At 47.7% G+C, this 21,697-nt stretch overlaps 3 protein-coding genes across 5 annotated transcripts in view; 2 read left to right on the top strand and 1 right to left on the bottom strand.

Moving 5' to 3' along the window:
* The window catches only part of CEP19 (centrosomal protein 19), a gene marked incomplete at its 5' end in the record, with an annotated part of 119,861 nt that overhangs the window by 1,117 nt on the left and 97,047 nt on the right, over positions 1-21,697 (bottom strand). Inside the window, 2 exons of one of the 2 annotated variants that reach the window (XM_083868592.1) lie at positions 4-177; positions 1,482-1,506. In XM_083868592.1, the coding sequence (XP_083724718.1) occupies positions 4-177; positions 1,482-1,506 (199 nt within the window). Of the gene's footprint in view, positions 1-3; positions 178-1,481; positions 1,567-21,697 lie in introns of those variants that run through there. The other variant, XM_083868593.1, reaches the window with a different exon arrangement.
* PIGX (phosphatidylinositol glycan anchor biosynthesis class X) lies at positions 1,742-6,975 on the top strand (the record flags this gene model as incomplete). Its single annotated transcript, XM_083869009.1, has 6 exons — positions 1,742-1,808; positions 2,427-2,490; positions 2,916-3,048; positions 3,833-4,046; positions 5,295-5,395; positions 6,404-6,975. The coding sequence occupies 6 exons, from the start codon at positions 1,742-1,744 to the stop codon at positions 6,545-6,547; spliced, it is 723 nt and encodes a 240-aa protein (XP_083725135.1). The 3' UTR covers positions 6,548-6,975.
* PAK2 (p21 (RAC1) activated kinase 2) overlaps positions 11,163-21,697 on the top strand; it is a 41,766-nt gene continuing 31,231 nt past the window's right edge. Inside the window, exon 1 of one of the 2 annotated variants that reach the window (XM_083868219.1) lies at positions 11,163-11,243. The gene's annotated coding sequence lies outside the window, so the exon portion shown is untranslated. Of the gene's footprint in view, positions 11,244-14,355; positions 14,372-21,697 lie in introns of those variants that run through there. The other variant, XM_083868220.1, reaches the window with a different exon arrangement.

Raw genomic sequence — 21,697 nt, 5'->3', positions numbered from 1 at the left:
CACCTGAGAACCTGGAGAAGTTCCTGATGGGCATGATGCGCTGCCGAGTCTTGTCCTGGCTGCTGTCTCTGTAGATGAGGATGATGGAGGGGGGCTGGAAGCAGATCCCACACTTCTGAGCAATGAAAGTCATTGCGGGACAGACTGCAGCTCCATCAGAGCCCTCAGCAATGCTCCCTGGAAAACAGGGAGACAGGAGAGCAAGGGGAGAGTCTCTCAGTGCTGGTCTCTTTGTCAGGAGTACAGTTCAGCAAATTCACAGAATCCCAGAGTGGTTTGGGTCAGAAGAAGCCTTAAAGCCCAGGGAAATTAATTATGAAATTAAATTGGAGAAGACTTAAAAATCCCAGCCTGCTGCAGATCCTGTTTCCCAGCTCAGTGGGCAGCACTGAGTGCAGGTGGTACTTTTATTTTGGTTTTAAACGAATGAAAATATGTCAAATGGGAAGGTGATCTCCAACTGCCCTACAGACTGCAGTAAGGCAAAGTAACATATTTTACCCCCCCAAAAATCAATGTATTTCTCCACATCAAGAAAAATCACATTAATGTTGAAAAGCTACTTTGAGGGAGAATTGGAAACACTTCTTCCTTTGTAAAAAATCACTCAGGAAAGAGTTCAAACATGCAGTAATGTCCTTAATAATGAAAATTTCCAATGCCAGGTTGGACGGGATTTGGAGGAACGTGGTGTAGTGGCAGGTGGGACGGGTGGAACGAGAGCAGCTTTAAGGTCCCTCCAACCCAAACCATTCCGGGATTCTACGCAGACGAGGAACACAAACGTAAGAAGATCTTCGGATCCGCGGGCAGGAGTGTTTGGATCTCGGGGTAACCCGGGCTGAGCTCTCGGCTGCCGGCGCGACCCGCGGCTTCCAGCCGGGCGGGCTTTAGGGCCACAGCGCCCGGGGCCGCCCAGAGCCGCCGGTCTGCCGCAGGAGCGGCCCGGGGGCTGCGGCCAGAGCCGGACTGAGCACGGAGCGCAGCGAGGGGGGGCCGGGTTGGTCCCTCCTGCCTCTCCCAGAGTGGGCCAGGCTGGAAGGGACCACAGTGGATCCCTCTGCTCCAGCAGGGCCATCCCAGAGCACAGGGCACAGATTGTGTCCACACAGCTCTGGAATATCCCCACTGAGGGAGACTCCACAGCCTCTCTGGGATCTGTTCAGGGCTCAGGCACTGCCCAGGAAAGCCCTTCCTCATGTCCAGGTGGAGCTCCCTGGGCTCAGTCCCTGCCCGTGGCTCTAGGGCCATTGCTGGGCCCCCGGGCAGAGCCTGGCCCTGCTCAGAGCCCTCCCTGCACACAGGGACACCCAGGGCTGAGCCCCTCTCAGCTGGGGCTGCTCTGGAGGCTGAACAGCCCCAGCTCCCTCAGCCTTTCCTGGGCACAGACATGCTCCAGGCCCTTCAGTGTCTCTGCAGCCTCTGTGGGGCCCACTCCAGCAGGTCCCTGTCCCCCTTACACTCTGGGCCTGTCCCCTCACCTCGGGAGGCGCAGAAACCCTCCTCCTCCTCCTGCCGCAGCTGCTCCTCCCCCGGCCCGGCCCCGCCTCCCCGGGCGGTTGCCATGGCTCCGCCGGCGCCGCCGAGCGCCAGCTGGGAAGGCCCCCTCCGCCGAAGGCCCCCCTCGGGCTGTCCGCATCAACGCCTGCAGGACACCGCGCCGCGGAGCAAGGGGCGGGCGGGGCCGCGCGGTCAGGCGGTGCCGGGGGCACCCCCGGCGGGGCCGTGCGGACGGGCCGCCATGGCGGGCGGGCGGCGGCAGCCGGTGTGGGCCGGGGCCGGGCTGGGCGCGCTGCTCTGCGCCCTCCGTGAGTGCCTGCGGGGAACCGCGCCGGGAAAGGATGGCGGGGCCCGGCCCCTCCGCTCCCGAGCCAGGCTGGGAGAGCTAGGTGTTCCGCCTGGAGAAGAGAAGGATTCAGGGAGACCTTAGAGCCCCTCCCAGTGCCTAAAGAGGCTCCAGGAGAGCTGGAGAGGGACTTTGGACACGGGTTAGAGAGACAGGACAGGGGGGAATGGCTGCACACTGCCGGAGAGCAGGGTTAGATGGCACATTGGGGCGGAATTCTTCCCTGTGAGGGCGGTGAGGCCCTGGCACAGGTTGCCCCGAGAAGCTGTGGCTGCAGGTGTCCAGGGACAGACCCGGAGCACCCCGGGCTTGGGGAAGATGTCCCTGCCCAGAGCAGAGGGTTGGAACAAGATGGGCTTTAAGGTCTTTTCCAATCCAAACCATCTTATGACTTTGCATTTGGGAAGTCTGGCTCAGCCAGTGATCCAAGAAGCCTCTTCTGTTCTTTGGTCACAGTCAAATACTGTTTTCTTCTGGGAGGGGGTTTGCAGATGAAGCGTTCGTGAGTTGTAAAACTTCACTTATTGAAGTTGCCAGCCCCTGTGCTCACTGTTACCCTGTTGTCTCTGTGTCACCTTAGACGTGCAGGCAGCCTGTCGGGACACCACTGTCACACAGGAGCTGCTGAAGGAGGGGTTTCACAGGTGAGTCCTCACCCTGCCCTCCATCAGCATAATGTGCCACGGGATTTTCTGTTGGAAGAAGCTTCTCTTTCCATGTGCAGTTGTATCAACTCCCTGGGCCGTGATCCCTGGGCACATGTCAGGAATGTATTAATGAACAGGATCAAGGGGTTAACAAGCTGTAGTGGAGGGAAAATAGGAGGCCCTTTTCTAAAGCTTTTGTGGAGGCCATTGGTGGTTCTGAGACATTAACAAAGAAGTGAAACTTCATTTTGGCCATGGGTGTTGAGTTGAGGTGAAGGAGGCTGGACAGGGAAGTGTGATCAGAATTAATTGCACACAGTGTGAGAGCTGCCTCTCGTCTCATCTGAGAAATGTCTCTCGGGGTTCTTGGGCTGATTTTTGAAGTGCGGGTGTAAATCTTTTGCTGCTGTTGCTGTCTGAAGGGATCTGCTGGTGCAGGTGGAGCTTGGGGAGGATGCAGGAGGCTGTTCAGTGGCAGCTCAGATCCATCTACCACCAGGAATCTACGTGGATCCCTACGAGCTGGCAACGCTGCAGCAGCACAACCTAACAAAGGTAATGGCCCAGAGCCGCTGGGGGAGATCTGCCACTGGGTCAGGTAAGGGCTCAGGGAGTTGTAATGTCATTATCTGGCTTGTGGAACCAAGGTGATTAATCCTTGGAAGGAGGTGCCAAACAATGTAATCTTCCTGGTGTCTCCTTGTAACTCAGCTGGCTCAGCAATCGCTGGCCCTGTGCTGCTGCTGCTCTCACACAGAGGTGATGTACCAAGGAGCTGCTGCTCCTCTCTTGGCCCCTGCTGAGCAGCTGTGGTAAAAGGACCTTAGGTCCACAAGGTGGAAGGGAAACTCCCAAAGAGGTGCTGGTGAGCTCTAAGACACATGCTGCGTGTTTGGACTGGGCAGCTTCCCAGCTTCCTTCTCATCCCAGCTTTCTGTGGGACTGCTTCCCAGTCGTTGCTTCACACTTTCCTTCACCTTAGAGAGATGTGCAAAGGCCGTGGCTGGTATCTGCTTAGATGCTTAATTTGTCTAGAACATGGATGCAAAGGCTGTGGGCAGCTCCTGCCCTTGGCATGCCTGGGGTGCAGGTCTGGCCTTGCTGACACATGTCATTGGGCTGACAGCTCACAGGTTTGGCTGTAGGCACAGTGCCACTGTGAACTTTTCACATGTAAGAGTCACTCACTGAAGACAGTCTTGAAAAGGTATTTTGGAACAGCTTAAGGCGGGAATTCCCAGCTTGATCACCCTGACCACAACGTCACACTCAGTGTTAGAATGAGGGAAATGGCTTTGACTTCCATCACAACCAGTCCTGTATCTCTCCCTGCTCGCAGGCAGTGTTGTCTCCTGATGTCATTGACGTGGAGGCTCCGGAGTACATGTCCAGGGCTGTGCTGCTGCTGCTGTTCCTGGCCCCGGACAGGCGCTGCTCCCGCTGTTTCCACGGCTCCGTGCCCGTGCACGTGCGGTACCACCGGCCCGCCTGGGGGACACAGGAGGCCTTGGTTGTGCTGGACAGCCCACAGGTGCTGCTCTGCTGCTGCCACGGTGAGATTCTCATTGATGCTCTGGGGCAATCCCCAGCTTGGCATCTGGTTGTGTCTGGGATGGAGCTCTTGGTAGTTGTATGAACGTAAGCAGCAGGCGTGGCCCTGATAAAGACCTCGTTGTCTTCCTCACCGAGTGCTGCTGCCTGGCCAAAGGCAAAGGGCTGGCAGAGACTGCTCTGTGTTGTGCTGCTGCCATTGCAGCGTCCTTGTGTTGCCCGGGCTCTTCCAGCTGGAAGATGTGGCAGTTGTCACGATCCGTGTTTGTCACGATCCCAGCAGGGCCTGGCAGTTGTCACAATCCATGTTTGTCACAATCCCAGCCAAAGGCCCCCTGCTCTGACTGCTTTTCCCTTGGCAGTTGGAGCTGTGCAGGGTGTGTTTAGTAGCCACTCTCACCTATTTAGAGTAACCAAAGTACTCAGATGGCCTCTAACACTCTGTTGCTGCACTCCCTTTATATAAAGGAGGCATGTAGGAAACTGTGCCTGAAGCTTGGAATGGTTGGAGTCTCAAACTCTGATGAAACAAGAACCTGATATCCACTAAAATTAATATTTCAAGTTATGTGAACAATGCAAGCCAATATTCTTGTTACAAATTTTGTGTTCCTTCACAAAGTCATTCCTGCCAAGTCAAGCACTCTAATGATTTTCAGCTCCTTTTTCTTTACTTGTGCATAATTTAAGCAGTGATTTTCTGGGATAAGCACAGGGACAGGCAGGACTACCTGGTCACTTAAAAAAGTGGTGTTAAATCTTCCTGGGTTCCTTCCACATTTATTAGTTATGAGCAGGAAAACATTTATTATTAATGATTAATGGGAAAGGATTTAAAGTATTGGAAGGGAGATATTTTATGTGCTGACAGGAGGCCAAGAAGAGAAATGGCCTCACTTATTTTGGGGACTTACTTATTTTGGGGACAATTCTAACTACATGGCTAAAGTTGAGGGGTCTGCAGGCTAACCAGGAATTCTTTGCCCTGTTAAGGACAGAAGGGCCAAGATACCACACAGGTGAGATTCTTTCTTGGGTACCTGCTGTATCAGGAAGGGCAGAGTTGTAAAGTTCACAGTAAGGACTGCTCAGTGTCAGGTTGACCATGCAGAGGTGTTTCACTAGTTGGCTCCCAGGGAATAGATTCTGATGAGCTCTTGTGGGGGAAAGGATCCCTTATTTGGAAAAATCTTGCAGGCCAGATTGCTTATCCTGCCTGGCTCCTGGTGATGCAGGAATGCCTTCCCTAGGTCACCTGTCTGCGGAGTGCTGGAAACCTGCTGAAGTGGATGCTCCCTGCTCATCTGACAGCACCAGTCCCTGTCAGTGGCACAGCACAAAACACAGACCTGTGAGTTCTCCCTCTGCTGCCTTTTTTCTGATTAGCACCTTTCATAGCACAGGAATTAATCATTAAAAGACTAGCTTCCTGTCTTTTGGTTCCCCCTTTGTCAGGCTCCTTTTTTCTTTTCTAACTGGCTTTTAGTGGGTGTCATCCTGCCCTTCTGGTGTGTTTACAGTGACTCTGTGCTCTTCTGGCCCTTTAGCCTGGCTGCTCTCCTGACCTTTTTTTCCCCTTACTAGTTTACTTGGAATCCTAGGATATAATTGGCACTGGTCAAATTAAGAAAAGTCTTTACAATGTTGGTGCTTCAGAAGAGTAGCAGGGTGGAAGATGATGATCTAACTAAAGTAATGGTAAAACTGCAAAGATTTAAGAAGTAGCATCCTAAAAAAAGGCCACTTCTATTTGCTTTGTTATTACCTGGTTGAGTGTTTAGGAAAAGGTGAAGTTTCTTATTGTGTTCAAAACCAAGTTGGATCTTTAGTGTGGCCAACAACTGTGTTTGATGTTCAAAACTGCCACAGTAGTGTACAGATTCAGAGATTAGACTAATTTATATAATAAAATAATCTGTTGTTGTAAACCATGTGCCTTCTTATAGTTAAGATACCTGCAGACTGCTGGGACATTTGTAGCTCTTGTCCATAAACATTTTGCAGCTTCTTTATCCATGAAAAACCCAATGGTTGTTCACTTTGGAGAAATCTGTCTCCTTAGTCCCCTGAGCTCACCTTGGGAGCTGCTCTCCCTGCAGCATTCCATACATCCCCTCAGTGGCTGGAGTAGGAGCAGAGATACAGGGACACAGATGGCAGCAGATCCATTTCCTAAGCTGTGCAGTGCAGCAGTGGCTGTGAATTAAAGGGGATGTCCCATCCTGGTTCTCAATTGAATCTCAGAAAAACCTCTAGCCAAGGGCTATTTAAATCAGGGTCTGGTTACTAATCCTCTTGGTTGCAGTCAAAAAAGAACCAGCTGGTCAAATGCGTGTTATGTATTTATTTTTCTTTGTAGGCACATGAGGAATTGATGCTGAGGGTTCCTGTGGGGCTCAGGGAGCACAATTCCCTGGTGTGTGCCCTGACCCTGCTCACCACAGGGCTCTGCTCTGGCCTGATCCTCGCTGCTGCCTGCAAGTACGGACACTTCCCGCAGTGACCTGGGGAAATGTGCAATGTCTGACCTCCATCCAGCAAAACTAACTGGATATTACACTGGATTCCTGAATGGATCCTACTCTACTGCTGTTTACATCTTAGGGTGTGCAAGGGTCCCATAATGGGTTATAGTTCCTTTGGTTCATAATGCTTGTGAAGGCCTTCCACAGCCCAGAAGACATTTTGGGTGTGTTGTCAATATCCAAAGCAGAGGGAGAGTAGGAAAAAGCCTCAAAAAGTTGAAAGAACTGCTGTGGGCAATAAGGCAACAGTCAGGAGTGGATTTGGGGCTCCTATTCCCTCCTCCTGGCCCAGAGCCTGCTTCCAGTACAGTGCTGCCTCTTGCAGAGGTGTTTGTATTTCTTGACTCAGGGATTGGTTATTAAGAGTATGAAAAATGTTATCAAGTCATTAAAATTTCTGAATTTGGAGCTTGTCTTGCAGGTGGGTTATGTATGAATTTGTGAAGAGACATTCTGTGCCTGCCTGGGACATGTCTGCCTGGGATTGGCTGCTCTTGGCCAAATTAGGATCACAGAGTCATTAAGGCTGGAAAAGCCCTCTAAGATCATTGAGTCCAACCATTGCCCCAGCACTGCCAAAGCCACTCCTAATCCATGTCCCCAAGTGCCACATCCACACGTCTGTGAAATCCCTCCAGGGATGGGAACTCCACCACTCCCCTGGGCAGCTGTGCCAGGGCTGGACAACCCTTCCCAAGAGGAACCTTTCCCAATATCCAGCCTGAACCTCCCCTGGCACAGCTCGAGGCCGTTTCCTCTTGTCCTGTCCCTTGTCTCCTGTGAGAAAAGCCCGGCCCTCACCTGGCTCCACCTCCTGTCAGGGAGTTGTGGAGAAGAGAGAAGGTTCCCCTGAGCCTCCTTTTCTCTAGACTGAACGATTGGTCAGAATTGAAAGAGCTTAGAAAATCTGAAGAAATTTCACCCTATTTCATGAGTGGAAAGAGACCCTTGGAAGATGAAAGTGAGGGACAGGATAGTGACTAGAAGCAAATATTTAGAAGAGCTACATTCAGTCTCCAGGACAGTTGATAAATAGAAGGAAATGGAGAGGAAATTACCTAACGGAAAAGCAGAGAGGCTCCGGAGCTGCAGAGCTCGGGTGCTGCCTCCAGTTGTCAGTAGGTTTCACTGGGAGCCCACGGCAACCACCGTGTGGAGAAATCGGATTTTATTCCCCATAAACCTCGAGTAAATTAGTCAAAGCAGGTAATCTGGGTGAGTGTGTGTGTGTGGGGGGGTGAATGAAAATTCCTTTCAAGGGCTCGGTGTGCAGCCTTTTGTCGATGTCCGGCTGTAGCCTCAGGGTCCCTTGGGCATCTTTCTCCTGCTGGAATTCAACAGAGGAAATTCCTTGTGACTACCTCCACTCCAGGTTGGAAACAATCAGAGAGACATTTGGGCTGTTCAACCCTGCCAGCAGTGGGACCAGCACTGTGACCAGCACTGTATCACTTGTCTCCAAGTGGGATGTTTAATTTCCAGAGCTGAGTTTGTTCCTGTGCTCAGCATTATGGAGGTAACTCCGTGTTGTAGCCTGACCCTTGGAATGGCAACATCCCAGATTGCCAGAGCTGAGGGGCAGGACTTCATTGCCTCTTTGTTAACACCAGTTGAAAATCACAGGTTGAATCCCTCAGCTAAATCCATCTCCCTGACAAAACCTAGGAAAAGAAATGGGAATGTCATCTGGGCAAACAAGAAAAAAATATTGCAGATGGTAAAAATATGGAAGTAAAGTATATATCAAGTTTGCCATCGATCACCTTTTCAACTGAACCTAAGTAATTTATTCTGATTAATGTAAAATATGAGAGGAATAGCAGAGCTTCACAAGGGCTGGGTTTTGTTTTTAAAATATTTAATATTTAAATATTTAAAATATTAAATATTTGCTGTTTTTAAATGCACGACACTTGTATTATAAATATAGCAGACACATTTTTCCTTGCAAGCTGTAAATAAGTCTGATAACCATAGCAGTGTTAATTACAAAGGAATTTGCCAGTTAATCTCTCTCTGAGAGCAGAAACTGCTGTCACTAAGCCAGCACAGAATTTAGCAGGTGTGCCATGCAGGAAGATTCAAGTGCCAGCCCCAGAAGGATCACAGATATCAGAGGAGGAGCTGTAAGGCCTGTGCAAAAATTCTGGCAGTTTTGGAGGCAGGAATGGGGTGTTCAGGAGTTCTTGGCAAGAAAACACTGCCACAAGGATTGGACAGAACCATCCCTATCCTTAATATGTGTAAGGAGTGAATCAGAGCAAGGAAAGAAAAGGGGATGGGGTGTTAAAGGCCTTGTTGGGAATTAAGGCTTTCTGAATCACAAAGAAATGGGTATAACAAAAAAAAAAAAAAAAGCCCAAAAAATCCTTCCTAGTTGATTTAAAAAGTGCTGCCTGGGGAGGGAGAAAGAAGGGTGGGAGGGGAGTCAAGATTCTGCAAATGGAGCTGGAGGGGCTGGGGATACGAGGCCGAGGCAGCACAGAGAGGTGAGGAGGGATGGGGAGTAAAGCCGAGGGAAGGATGAAGCCACAAACCTGCTGTGGCTTCTCCAGGGGTGTTGCAGAGGTGAATTAGCAGTGGTGAGTCAGGAAGGGAAAGTTGCAAACATGGAAAGAGACGTGAAAGGACGGCTGTGCCCGCACGGGATCGGAGCAGAGCCACCTCAGCACCATGGCAGGGTCACTTGGGAATGCTGTTCCTGGGGCATGGGCACATCTGCAGGGACAAGTGTTGTGTGGCTCTGCAGAGGTTCTGTGCAGAGTGAGGGAGTAGACAGCCAGCAGGTGTTGGCTGGAACCCACAAGCTGGAAATTGGGATGTGCCTGGACCTGCATGGAGGACTGAGGTGCCCGTGGATCCTTTCCCCAAGAGCTGGGGAAGAGGAGCTGCCTGGTGTGTCCTGCTCCTTCCCAAAGGAAAATTGGATGTTTCTTCAAGCCTGGGCAGACAGAGGAATTGAGATCCAGCCTCCAGGGCAGGTGGAAGCTTGGAGAAATCATATGGAAGATTAAATGGATCACAGGAATTTTGGGAGAGAAACCTTGAGGGCACATACGCTGCTTTCCCAGCTGTGTTCCTACTGGATTTCTTAGGAGATGCATATCCAACAGGGGCCTTGTGCCACTGGGAATGGCAGCACAGAGAGCTGCTCTGTGTCCTGCTGCTGTCACCAGGGATGTGACCCCTGAGCCAAGTGGGCTCTGAGAAGGACCCCACGGGTTGGTGGGAGGAGGGTTAATGTGTTCTCAGCTGTATCCATACAGAAGATACAAAATGAGCTCCTTCCAGTGCAAAAGGAAGAGAGAGCACAGAGGAGGAACATGAACAGGTTGCCCAGAGCAGTTGTGGCTGCCCCATCCCTGGAAGTGCCCACCCAGGGCTGGATGAGGCTTGGAGCAGCCTGGGCTGCTGGAAGGTGTCCCTGCCCATGGCAGGGAATGGGATGAGCTTTAAGGACATCCAACCCAGGACATCCCATGATTCTATGAAGCCCCGTGGTGTTCTGATCCCTCCACACTCCTGGGGAAGGGTGGGGTTCACCTCCCTGAACCAGGACAGACCTGGAGGAGACACTCAGCAGGAAGCCCCTGTGTGGGGTCAAACCGGTTTCCCTCACAAAATAAAGCATTGAGGAAATAAACTCTAATTTAAGCACCACAAGATGGAAGCAAGGGTGGAGAAGAGCCAGTTTAGATGGATGCTGGATTTGATGCTGGATTTTTTTGGGTGGTGGACTTCGCTTCCTGCAGCTGGTTGTTGTCTACAGCCAGAGAAAAATAAGAGATCCAAACAGCCTAGAAAAAGAGAAATGTTATACATATATATTTTTGTATATAAGATATATAATAAAACAATATAAATGAGATATATAATAAATGCTATTTATAATATATTTTATGTATTATATAGTAAATGCTACAACATTTATTATATGTAATATATTATGCATAACATTCATTATATAAAATACATATCATGTTATATATAATACATATAATATTGTATATTATATAGAATGCATAGATTAAATAGATGTATTTTATAGATACAATATATATTATTATATTTTTATAGATACAATATATATTATATCACATATAATATATGATATTGATATTGATATATAACATTTATGGTGATAAATGATATAGATAACATTTATTATATATATATATGACATATGATGATATAGATAACATTTATTATAAAACATGTAATATAAATATTTTTAATGTAAAATTTTATTTCTTTTTTTATATAATACACATATTAATTTTTTAATGCTGTCAGGCTCTTTTATTTTTCTCTGACTCTGATCCACATAAATAGGATATATTTTATATATTAAAGTTTATAATTAAATAAATAACCATAAATACTAGATATAGTCTACAGGTACAAAAGACATTCCCCATCAGCGAGGAGCGGACTACAGCTCCCGTCATGCCCCGCGGTGACGCACTTTCCGGCGCTGGGCGGGCGGTGCCCCCGCGGCAGTGCCCCGCCTCGCCCCCGCCCCCGCGGGCTGTGGCCACGCGCGGCGGTTCCGCTTCCCCTCCGGCCCCGCCGCCGCCGCCCCACCGGGTCCCGGTCCCGCCGCCGCCGCCCCGCTCGGCCCCGCTCCGTCCGTCCCTCCGTCCGTCCGCCGAGGCGGCGGCGCCGCCCCACCCGGTGAGTCCGCTCACACCTGCCGGCCGCGCCCCCCGCTCTTTGTGCGGCCCCAGCCGTGCCGGGCCTGCGGCGGGCGCGCCCGGGGTGGGGATCGCCCCTCGCTCCTTCCCTGGCTCTCCCCCCGCTCGCTCCGGCCCGGCCCCGCTTCCTCCGGGCCCCGAACGAGGCCGCGCCGCTCGGCCCCGCTTCCTGCGGGCCCCGCCGGGCCCCGCCTCGGCCCCCGCCCCCGGGCACAGCGCGGGGGGCGCGGCGGTGGCGTGGCCGCCCTTCGGAGTCACTGCGGGGGGCTCCGGGCCCCCGGCTGTCAGCGCCTCGCCGCCCCGGCTGTCCGCGGGCCCAGGCTTCCCATCCCCGGGAAAGGCGGCTGCTGCTCCCTGGGCCCGCACCGCCCCTTTTACAGCTCCCCGTGTTCCTGCCTTGTTTCTGTGCCTGCTTTTGGTGTTTGTCCCGTCAAAGCCAGGCGGGATGGGGTAGAATCACAGCAATGCGGGATGGTTGGTGTTGGAAGGGACCTTAAAGCCCATCCTGTCCCAGCCCTGCCATGGGCAGGGACAACTTTCCACTATCCCAGATTGCTCCAAGCCCTGTCCAACCTGACCTGGAACACTTCCAGGGATGGGGCAGCCACAGCTGCTCTGGGCAACTCTGCCAGGGCCTCACCACCTTCACAGAGAACAATTTCTTGCTAATATCTGATCTAAATGTACTCTTAGCAGGTTAGTGGCAGTGGGGAGTGAGGAGGGAAAAGCTGGATCCAGCCTGGTCCGTGTGGCAACTGCCCAGAGGCAGATTTGGGAGCAGAGGGTTCATCAGCCGCTTTCGAGGAGCGAGGCTGTGCTTTGCTGTAGCCAAAATAAACCAGTTCCCGAGCTGCCCTACGGCCAGTGATGTCTGGATATGTAATATAAACATGGCTTTGGAAGTTCTGCAGCAATGGCAGTGTTAGGTGCAATTCAGAGATGGCATACTGTGAAGTTTTTATAGTTTCTGTCTTTCTCTGGTTTTGCCTTTTTTTTTTTTTTTTTTTTTTTTTTTTTTTTTTTTTTTTTTTAATTTCAGAAAGTAGTGCCTGCTCTAGAGGGTCTGGGATTTGCTTTACAGTTGGGAGTGTCTTCACAAAATGAGTCCTGGGGTGGTATCTCCCTAAAAAACCAGGGGTTAGCTACTTTTTGCTTCAGTTTCTTCATTTTAGAGACTAAGGTAATTAAACTTCCAGGGATATTGTGGAGGCAGGTTAAAGCATATGTTATCGGGGAACTGGTTGCTCATTACAGACTGAGATAAAATAGAAGGAAAGTAGAAATACAAAAATGCAAAGTCGTTTTTTTATGAGTTTTTGAGAAGAGTCTTTGAGATAGTAGGAGCACTTTAAACAAAATGCTGTGGGTAATGCATTTTAGAGGCAGGAAAAACCTCACTCTAAAATTCACTGGTTGGATATTGCAGTTCTGAAGGCCAGAACAGAAATGCTTGAGGGAGAATAACTTGGATTTTCTGTGCTAAGTTGCATGAGGAATTTGGCTCATCTTTGTACAGAGTTGGTTGTTAAAAGTAGCGGGCTGTTAACTGTGGAATATTGGCGCTGTCTGTATATTTTGCACTTTTTATCACCATGCAGCATTCTCAGTGCATCTGAGGCTTGTGCTGTGCTGGGCAGCTGCTCGCCAGAGGCTGATTTACTGGGATGAAATTTGTGCTGGGGTACACTTGGACCTCTGGCTGACAGTGGGAGTTTATCCCCAGAAGCACCTGCTCCTGCTCCCCCTCTGGGCTGGGTGCTGGGGTAGGTGGGTGGATGCTTCAGCCACGTTAGGCAGCTCCAATCTTGGGCAGATTTTAAATTAATACCTTTTTAAAATCTCAGGTGTGCTTGGTCAACGTTTGGGTTGTGTTAAAAGGAGGAAATCATTCAAGCACCTTTGGTTTCAAAGTAACTTCAGAGTTCAGGGTATTGGTTGATGCTGCAGGTTTTGTTCTTGGGACAAGAAAAGGTGTAGGGATCCCAGTTTAGGTCTGTGTGTTATTAGTGAGGTACTTCTGCTTCAGAGCCCTCACATCTGGCCTGGGTTGGTTTTGTTTGGGTTTTCCCCCCGTTTTATCTGTTTTGTGCACGGGGAGGTTTCTGGGCTCTGAGGTTTGTGTGCCAGTATTTTCTCGTTCCTCACAACACACACAGAGTTACTGACGTGTCTGTGAAGCAGCTCTTTGTTCTGCAAACAAGCCCGAGTCACACAGAGGCTGCTGGGGATGGCCCGGCCCAGGGCAGCACCAGCACAGCTCCAGCCCCGGCTCCCGCACCGGGACACAGCCCTGGGAGGGAGATGGAGCCAGAGGGATGGTGATGGAAGGAGGGGACATGGATTACACTCCTCCTGATCGCTGCTGGCAGCTGGGAAAAGGCAGAGACAAGGTGGTTGTGGAGCTTTCCCTCCTTTTCCTGGAAAGGTGATCAAAGCAAAGGCACTCCTGTAGGCTTGGACTGATGCAGCAAGGCTGTACCATGCTCCATTCTGAGTTTCCATGCAGGCAGCTCCCTCCTAAAGCAGAATGCAATGTGTCTGGCCCCAGGCGTGGAGGGCAGGGTGTCCTCTCGGGGAGTTTCTGTCCCTTTGCAGGTGCCCTGGACGTTGCCACCGCCGGGGCTGGCTCTTGCCTTCCCCGAGATAAGCGGCCAGCTGGGTGCCAGGCTGAGCGGCCAGGCTGGCTCCAAGGAGGGGTAAAGTCCAATTAGTGCCGAGCTGGGTTGGTTCTGCCTCTTGGCAAGGGCAGTTTGACCAGGAAGGCGTCACGGAGGAGGCGGCATCTCCTGCCAGCTCCCGGCAGTAGGTGGGGAAGAGTCCGGAGCGCTCACCTGGGGCAAAGGACAAGGAGCCCTTGGGCAGGGCACTGGTTCATTTTAGCGAGGAAACGCTGCAGCGATCCCTGGAGGCCTCAGGATCCTTATCGTGCTGCGCTTTCCTGTGTCTTCAGCTTGATAAGCTCTTTTTGAAAGCTCGGATTTGCATTTAAATGCAGGTGGTAAGAGGTAGTAGACGTTTTGAGGTGAGAAGAAATCTCCTAGTGACCCACCAGGTATGAAGTGCAAATGGAGCTCAGCCTTTAGTTCAAGCCTTATTTCACTGTTCAAGGTTTGTGAGAGCTCAGAGCATTGATTTTACCTGAAGCTGTTAAAGTAGTTTCCTTCCAAGGGAAAATACACACTTCAGTGTTTGTATTTTGTCTGATGTAGCGGGCAGCGTCTGTCACTGAAAGCTGGAAATGCTGGTTTTGGTCCTAGTTCTCTACCTGACTTGCCGGTTTTTTAAGGGGACTATTCTTAATATTTCCTCAGCTTCTTTCCATTTTCTCAGCTGGAAGTGGGGATTAACCAGGCTTTGAAAATGTCTCACCTGGCAGGCAGGGATGTAAGTGTCAAGAAGATGACTTAAAACCGAGTTTCAGTTTTTCTGTTGAGATTAATTTAGATTAGTTACACTGTGTATTCATTGTAGGAATTCCTCATGCTCTCTACAGGTTACTGTACATTGAAATGCTCCAAAAATTGGTGAGGCAGTTCTTTCCATTCAGGCAAAACAAGTGGATTTTGAAGTTCTCAGATGGATATATATCTAATTTCTGTTTGTGAATTTGAAAATGCTTTTAACAATCTTCACTTCAGCTGCTAATGATGTATTGATGCTTAAAATTGTTTGGATGAATACATTTTACTAGGGAAATGCAGTATTTTGAATACTCATGGAAATACAGGGGGCTTTGTACAATGGATGGGTCACTGTTTCCCAAAGGATCTGAGCCCCTCACTGGGGTTGGTGTAGCCCAAAGCTGAGGGATATTTGAATCTTAGGTCAAGGCTGTTCTCTCAGCTAATTAGCAAAAGTTGTTTTATATCTTGAAAGGAGTAACTTTGATAAGGCAGGTTTAATTATTTTTAATTCTGTCGTTTGATTTAACACAGCAGCAACTGTAGGAAGGAGCCCCAGTATATTGGGGCAGTGGTGAGTGTGATTTAAGTGGTGTTCAGTGTGAGGTGAGGGATTTAACATCGTGTGAATCAGAGCGAGGGCAGCTGGCAGGTGTAGTAAGGAGTGGAAATACACTGAAAAGTTTTTCCAGTTCAACTTTTTTTTTTTTTTTTTTTTTTTTTTTTTTTTTTTTTTTGCCCCTGAAGTTTTCTGCTTCCTGTTTAGGTGCTGGATGTTTGACTCAGTGTGTACCCACTGTCAGCTTTCCCACAGCCTCTTTAACGAGTAAAATTAGAGTTATCAGTAGCGTGAGGTTTCTGTTTTCTGCTCAACATTGCATTAGTTTTTCATTTATAGTCATTTTAGAGCTGCTTTAGCTAGCAGAGGTGTCTCCTGGACAAGAGCAAGAAAAAGCTGCTTCTGGAAGGTGCTTTTTAAAGTCACCTTTGAATATTTAACCCATTTCCTTTTGAAAAGGTCTCCAGTAAAGTGAGAACCTGGAAGAATGACAGTATCTTTCCCCTAAGCCTGTCTACAGCAAAAAGCTGTTTAAAGGGATCTGGGGATTTGGGCTCCAGGCAGGACCTGGCTGGGCAGATTCTTGTGGAAATAGCTCATTGGCAGGGCCTTCAGCTTGTGAATTATCTGCTTTACAGTGAAAAATAACCAGTTATTTAGTCAGTTATGTTAATGTTTGAAAGTGAGCAACTTCTGAAATTCAAAACCACTACTTAAAAGGTGAACTTGGTATTTTATGCTTGTGTTAAGTAAGCTGAGTGCTTGAGATTTTACCAGGACATTAAATCCACCTGCTGGCATTAATTTCGACAAAAATACGTGACCATGAAATTGTTACTTGAGGCCACCTGGGCAAGTGGCACCAGCCACAGTTTGGATTTTGCCCTCCTCTGGCCCCAAACCAGTTATTCCAGTCATCCCAAAGTCCCTCAGTGCATCCATTCATGTCAGGGGATTGACTGCTGGAAAAGGAATCCCTGATGTTAAACTTGGCTTGGGAATGTTGCTGAGTGATCTGACACTAATGGTTTGTAACAACCTGGGAGTGTGTCTGGCTTTCTGCTCCTCCTGCCTTTTTTCATGTGTTTGCTGAGCTTTTGGGAATGCTGTTACAGATCAAGCACAGAAATGAACAAGATCTCACAAAAAAAAAAAAAAAAAAAAAAAAAAAAAACAAACCCTGCCATCGTTTTCTGTGGCATAGCAAATAGGTCTCTAATGTTGTTAAAAGATTTTTGGCTTTGAAACAGCCTTTTATTTTCAATGTGTGAAATGCTAGCTGTCACTACTAGAACAATAAATTATGTGAAATCTTTGATTTGTCAGAGCTGGGCATTACCACCAAGTCTGAAATATTTTCTGCTTCTAACGCCTTAGTGGAAAAAGCAAAGAGAAAAGTGAAATCCAGGATTTTCAAAGCTGTTTAGCAACAAGAACAGTTAATTTTAACCTGATGCCAGCATGCTAAGGCTCTTTGATACCAGTGCCCAAGCTTAGGAAGTAATTCTTTGTGGTAAAGAGAGCCTTGACTGCTGCAGCCAGGAAGTTCAGGCAAGTACCTCCTCCTGATTTTTGGGATGAGGCTATTTCGCAGTAACCCAAGTATGTGTTGGCTGAGGACTCAGTGCTTTTTTGACTGCTGCTTTTTCTTTTCAGCCCTTTTGGGCCTATTTACAGGGATTTTATATATCTATATATATATATTTAGAGGAAATTGGTGTCGAGATTTTGATTATTTTCCCAGGTAGCTGCTGGAAATGAAAAATAAAAATTCAGGGTAGTTCAGTCGACCTGGTTTGGGTGGTTTCTTTGCAAGCAGGGCCATGTGTTTTAATGTGTGGTTGTGATGTCTTTTATTTCCTTGTTCATTAGCAATTATTCCATTGTAAAATATTTTACTTCTGAGAGGCATAATTCTCATTCTCCTTGGCTTGTTGTGTGCATGCTGGAAAGTCTTTTTGCAGCACAAGGAAATGTACTCAGTCTTGCTAAACTTGGATGGAGTTTCACTGTGGAAGAAGTTGAGACTTCTGCTGAACCTATACATCCACATCAATCTGACTAGAACTTGGAGCATCTCATATAATAAAGTTTTAGTGTCTTAAAAAAAATCAGAAAGAAGAGTTAGGGAATAAACTGAAAGAATGAAGGGTAAATGAAGATACTGAGATGAAATGATTTTTAATTTGGTTTAATTTGTGGTAATGACTGTTACTCATGCAAAACGAAATTTTTACAGACACCATCAGGATTTAAATGAGCTGGTTTTTTTTTTTTTTTTCATTCTCTCATTGCTGCTAAGATATACTTACCATACACATGATTGGCACTGAGTTTTATCTTGTGACACTTTGGGCAGAGCTCCTTGGAGATGTTTCTTGCTCTGGGATTGAAGATCTTTGGCCGTAAGTCTTTGGCAGCGCCTTTTTACCCTCTTGTGCTTGGCTGAGAGTGATGGTGGATGCACTTTACTTCCTAAGCACTTCCAAAGTCCCTGGACCACAGCAAGATGCCAGCTTTCTAAATTTAAACACATTTGAACTGGGGAAGTCTTTGTTTTGGGGATCTTGGTCAAGATTTGAAGTAGATGTGACTTTCATTCCACGCTGCTCTGCTTAGCGAGAGTGACGGTGTATCCTGTGCTACTGAAACAGCTTTTGCTGCCGAGCCCCGAAAGGTTTTGTCAAATAACTTGTCAATAATCCTCAGCACTTGGGTTTTTATTGCCCCTTTCTCTTGGTCACGTTTTTAATTTCCTAAATGAGATGAGGATGCCATCAGGGCCTTATTTTGGTTTCTCACTCACTGCCTCTGCTCTCACACGTGCCTGGTTGTAGAATCCCAGGATGGTTTGGGTTGGAAGGGACCTTAAAATCCATCCAGTCCCACCCCCTGGCCAGGTGCAGGGACACCTCCCACTATCCCAGGGTGCTCCCAGCCCTGTCCAGCCTGGCCTTGGGCACTGCCAGGGATCCAGGGGCAGCCACAGGTGGTTGACAGAGGATGATGGGCCCTGGTGGCAAGGGGCTGCTCAGACTGATACTCTGTGGGCTCTGTCTTAGCTGCCAAGTTTAATAGAGATCTTTATCTCTGTTTTACTCTATTGAAATGGCTCACTGAAATTTGCTTCCTGTTTTCTTAACAATCAAAAGGACCTGAGAAAATTTTCCTTTAGATGACAAACTCTTGGAAAGCTGACCACTTCCAAAGGTACGGCCTTCCTCCATAGTTACAATAGAATTTATGAAGAGAATAATTTCGTTTTTTTTAATTAAAAAATATATGCCTTTGGATTTTCATAAACACAAAAAGTGTAAACCTTCCATGCTCATTTGTTGCAGCAAAAATGTTTTATGCCCTTGTTTCTCTGTTCAGCCTTGCTGGTAGCAGTTCTTGTGCTGATGGCACAGCACGAGCCTTGTCTGATGTTTTTCCATAAGGAACATCATGCATCCCTTGCAGTGGAATTAGACCCCTCAGATAAGTGCTGTCTCTCTCATTTCTGTTAAAATAAATAGCTTTAATTTGGAATTTGGAGTGGTGTCTGTGTGTGAGGATGTCATGGACAGACACCTCCGTGTTGTCATTGAGTTTGTGTTTTGTGAATGTCCCACATTGGTCTTGGAGGTCTGTTTTATGTGAGTTCAGTCTCACAGACATCTTCATCTGCTTTATAATTGCACAGCTATTATTGGAGGAAGATGATAAGGTAGAACAAGGTCTGAGAACTGCATCCTTTTGGTGTGTAAATGCCTGAGCCTCCTGAAAATGCGTTTTCTGGAGCTTTATTCCAGCTCTGTCCTATTTCACTGAAATCTTCTAATTCTGCTTATGGGAATGCCATTCATTGTTTAATGAGCAGGCACAGTTACCTCTGCCTATGTGTTGAACTCAGCATTTGTACAACAATGTAAGTCTTTTGCAGCTTTCTAAGTGCAATATTATGTTTTGTCAGCTGCTTCAATATTATTTTAACTTGACAGCTTCCTTTGGAAGCTCTTCAGATTCCCAGAGTGCTGGTTATCTTGCCTGGTTGTAGTTTTCACAAGCCTTCTGTCTATTCAGTGGGTAACTGTGTTCTTCATTTTATATTTTTATTTTTTAAAAAGTATTTCATTCTTGAGCCGTAAAATCAATTTTTGTGCCTGTGGTGCTGCTGCGTCCTATATAAACAGCCATGGATAGTACCTCCCTCAAAGTGTGCTGATATTGGTGGGATGTATTTAATCCCTTTGAAAATTCAATTTGTTTAACCACTCACAATTGGCATTTAAAGCATTCTACATTTATTTAAATATATATGTTTAGGGCATTTTTATCATACATGTGATTGCAAATTGTAAGCAGTGTATGGAGTAGTCATATTAACACAAATGTTCAGGCTTTTCATGTTTTTTCCCTAATTACTGGCTCCTGTATTTGTCCTGGAGGCTTGGCAAAAATCAATTTCCACATCAGCACAAGAATTATTTATATATTTTGAATTATGATATAGTTTCCTGCTTTTTTTGGCTGTTTAATGTATTTTGATTTGTAGCCTGTGTACCAGTTCTAGTTGGTTTGGATTCATTTTCTTTGGCACTTTAGATAAAAACCTGTTTATGGGCAAGAAGAGTGAGAGAGGTAGTTTTACTAGGAATGACTCAAAAAAAGAAAAATCAGAAAGTTAGTTAAAAAACTCATTCTGGCAGTCAGTATTTAAATGAAAATTGTTATTTCCAGTGTCCAAATGGGTGCTCTGACTCCCTGAAAGGCATACAAGATCATTACCCCAATTTTCAGGGAATTTGCTGCATTAATCTGTAAGTGGATGTGTTGCTTGTATGTGTGCAAGTAATTTTAAAGAAGAAAACCTGTAAGAGCCCACAAGGAAAACTCTGGCAGTGTCACAACAGGAGTAGAGGAGTGTGAACTGCAGCGAGTGATTTCCAGAGCACCTCTGCCTTGCTCATTTCTCACCTTTTTTTAAAGAAAACATTATTACAGTATTTTGTTGAAGAATCCAGGTCTAATGTTCAGAAGTGTATCAAAGTATTCAGGATAATTTAAATTTGTGGCAGCTGTGCTTTGTACTTTTGGTACTGTTTATTTTGTCTTGAAATAGTGGGGAAGGGATTGCCTGGGGTGCTCTGCCCTGGCTGCAGAATTGGTTGTATACCTCATCCAGGTACTTCACCTCTCCTAATAGCCCTAAATATGCCAGGAAAAAAACAAAATAAGGGGTTGTGTCCTTGTATAAAATCTGTAAAACTTCAGACCTCATCAGTGTAATGAAGATGTGACCGTCCTGACATATTTGCGTAGATGCTGTGGCAGAAGTGTGAGTGAGGTTTCAGCACTGATCTCTGCGAGTATTTTACTAAATCTTTCATCCTGAGCTGCTGTTGGCAGGGAAATATTGGGGTGACCCTTCTGAACGTGTTGCATTCTAACTCAAAGATCCCACTGGGAATGTTGCATCCTGCTCTGGAGTCCTCAGCAGAAGAAACATGGACCTGTTAAAGTGAGTCCAGAGGGGACTGTGGAGATGCTCCGAGGGCTGGAGCTTCTTTGCCATGAACACAGGCTGGGAGAGCTGGGGGTCTCCAGCCTGGAGAATGCTCCAGAGAAGACCTTCCAGTGTCTAAAGGGGGTTTATAAAAAACAGGGAGAGACTTTTTACACAGGCAGATTGCAGTAGTACAGCAGGGAATGGTTTTAGAATAAAAGAGGAGAGATTTAGATGGGATATCGGGAAGAAGTTCTTCCCTATGAGGGAGGTGAGGCCCTGGCGCAGGTGCCCAGAGAAGCTGTGGCTGCCCCATCCCTGGAAGTGTCCAAGGCCAGGTTGGACAGGGCTTGGAGCAGCCTGGGATAGTGGAAGGGGGTGAGCTTCATGGTGCCTTCCACAAACAGCTTTCCTGGCTATCAGCAGTGAACTCCTGGTGCAGAAGCAGGATAGGATGCTGCAGGGAGCCCGATTCCTGTAGAAGTTTCCACGTCTGAAGAAGTCAGTGTAGTCTGTTGTGAAACAAATGGAATACAGCTCTCCCAGGAGAAATGTTCTCTAGTTTCTGTGTGGTGCTGCTGGAATATGCTTGGGAAATGAGCTGTGTCCACCAAAGCCATCTCTTGGGTGGGGGGGCATTGTTTTTGCCGTGCTCAAATGCTTTTGGTATTTACAGCTCCTGCATTTGATTTCTTGAAGCCTTTGGTCTCTCTCTGCTGGATTAGTGTCCAGTGTGGGTATGAGAAAAGAGGCATCTTGACCATGTGTTGTGCAGGGGTTTCAGCAAACTGGTGAACCTTCCCCAGGGGCTGTGACTATCCAGTCAGCAGCTGTACTGGTGTCCCCTGGGACATCCCCCTGTGCTGTTTGGTGGCAGGTTGGCACTCCTGTAGGAAGAAATCGAGGGTCTGGCCCCAGGACTGCTGGGCTGAGCTGAAGTTCCCACTATCCACTGGTTACTGTGGCTGGAGCAAGCCTTGGGCAGC

The sequence above is a fragment of the Zosterops lateralis genome (assembly GCF_965231275.1).
Source record: "Zosterops lateralis genome assembly, chromosome: 10".
In the NCBI taxonomy this organism is placed as follows: Eukaryota; Metazoa; Chordata; class Aves; order Passeriformes; family Zosteropidae; genus Zosterops; species Zosterops lateralis.
The sequence above is the reverse complement of the archived record's forward strand: the minus strand, read 5'-3'. Positions and strand labels throughout refer to the sequence as shown.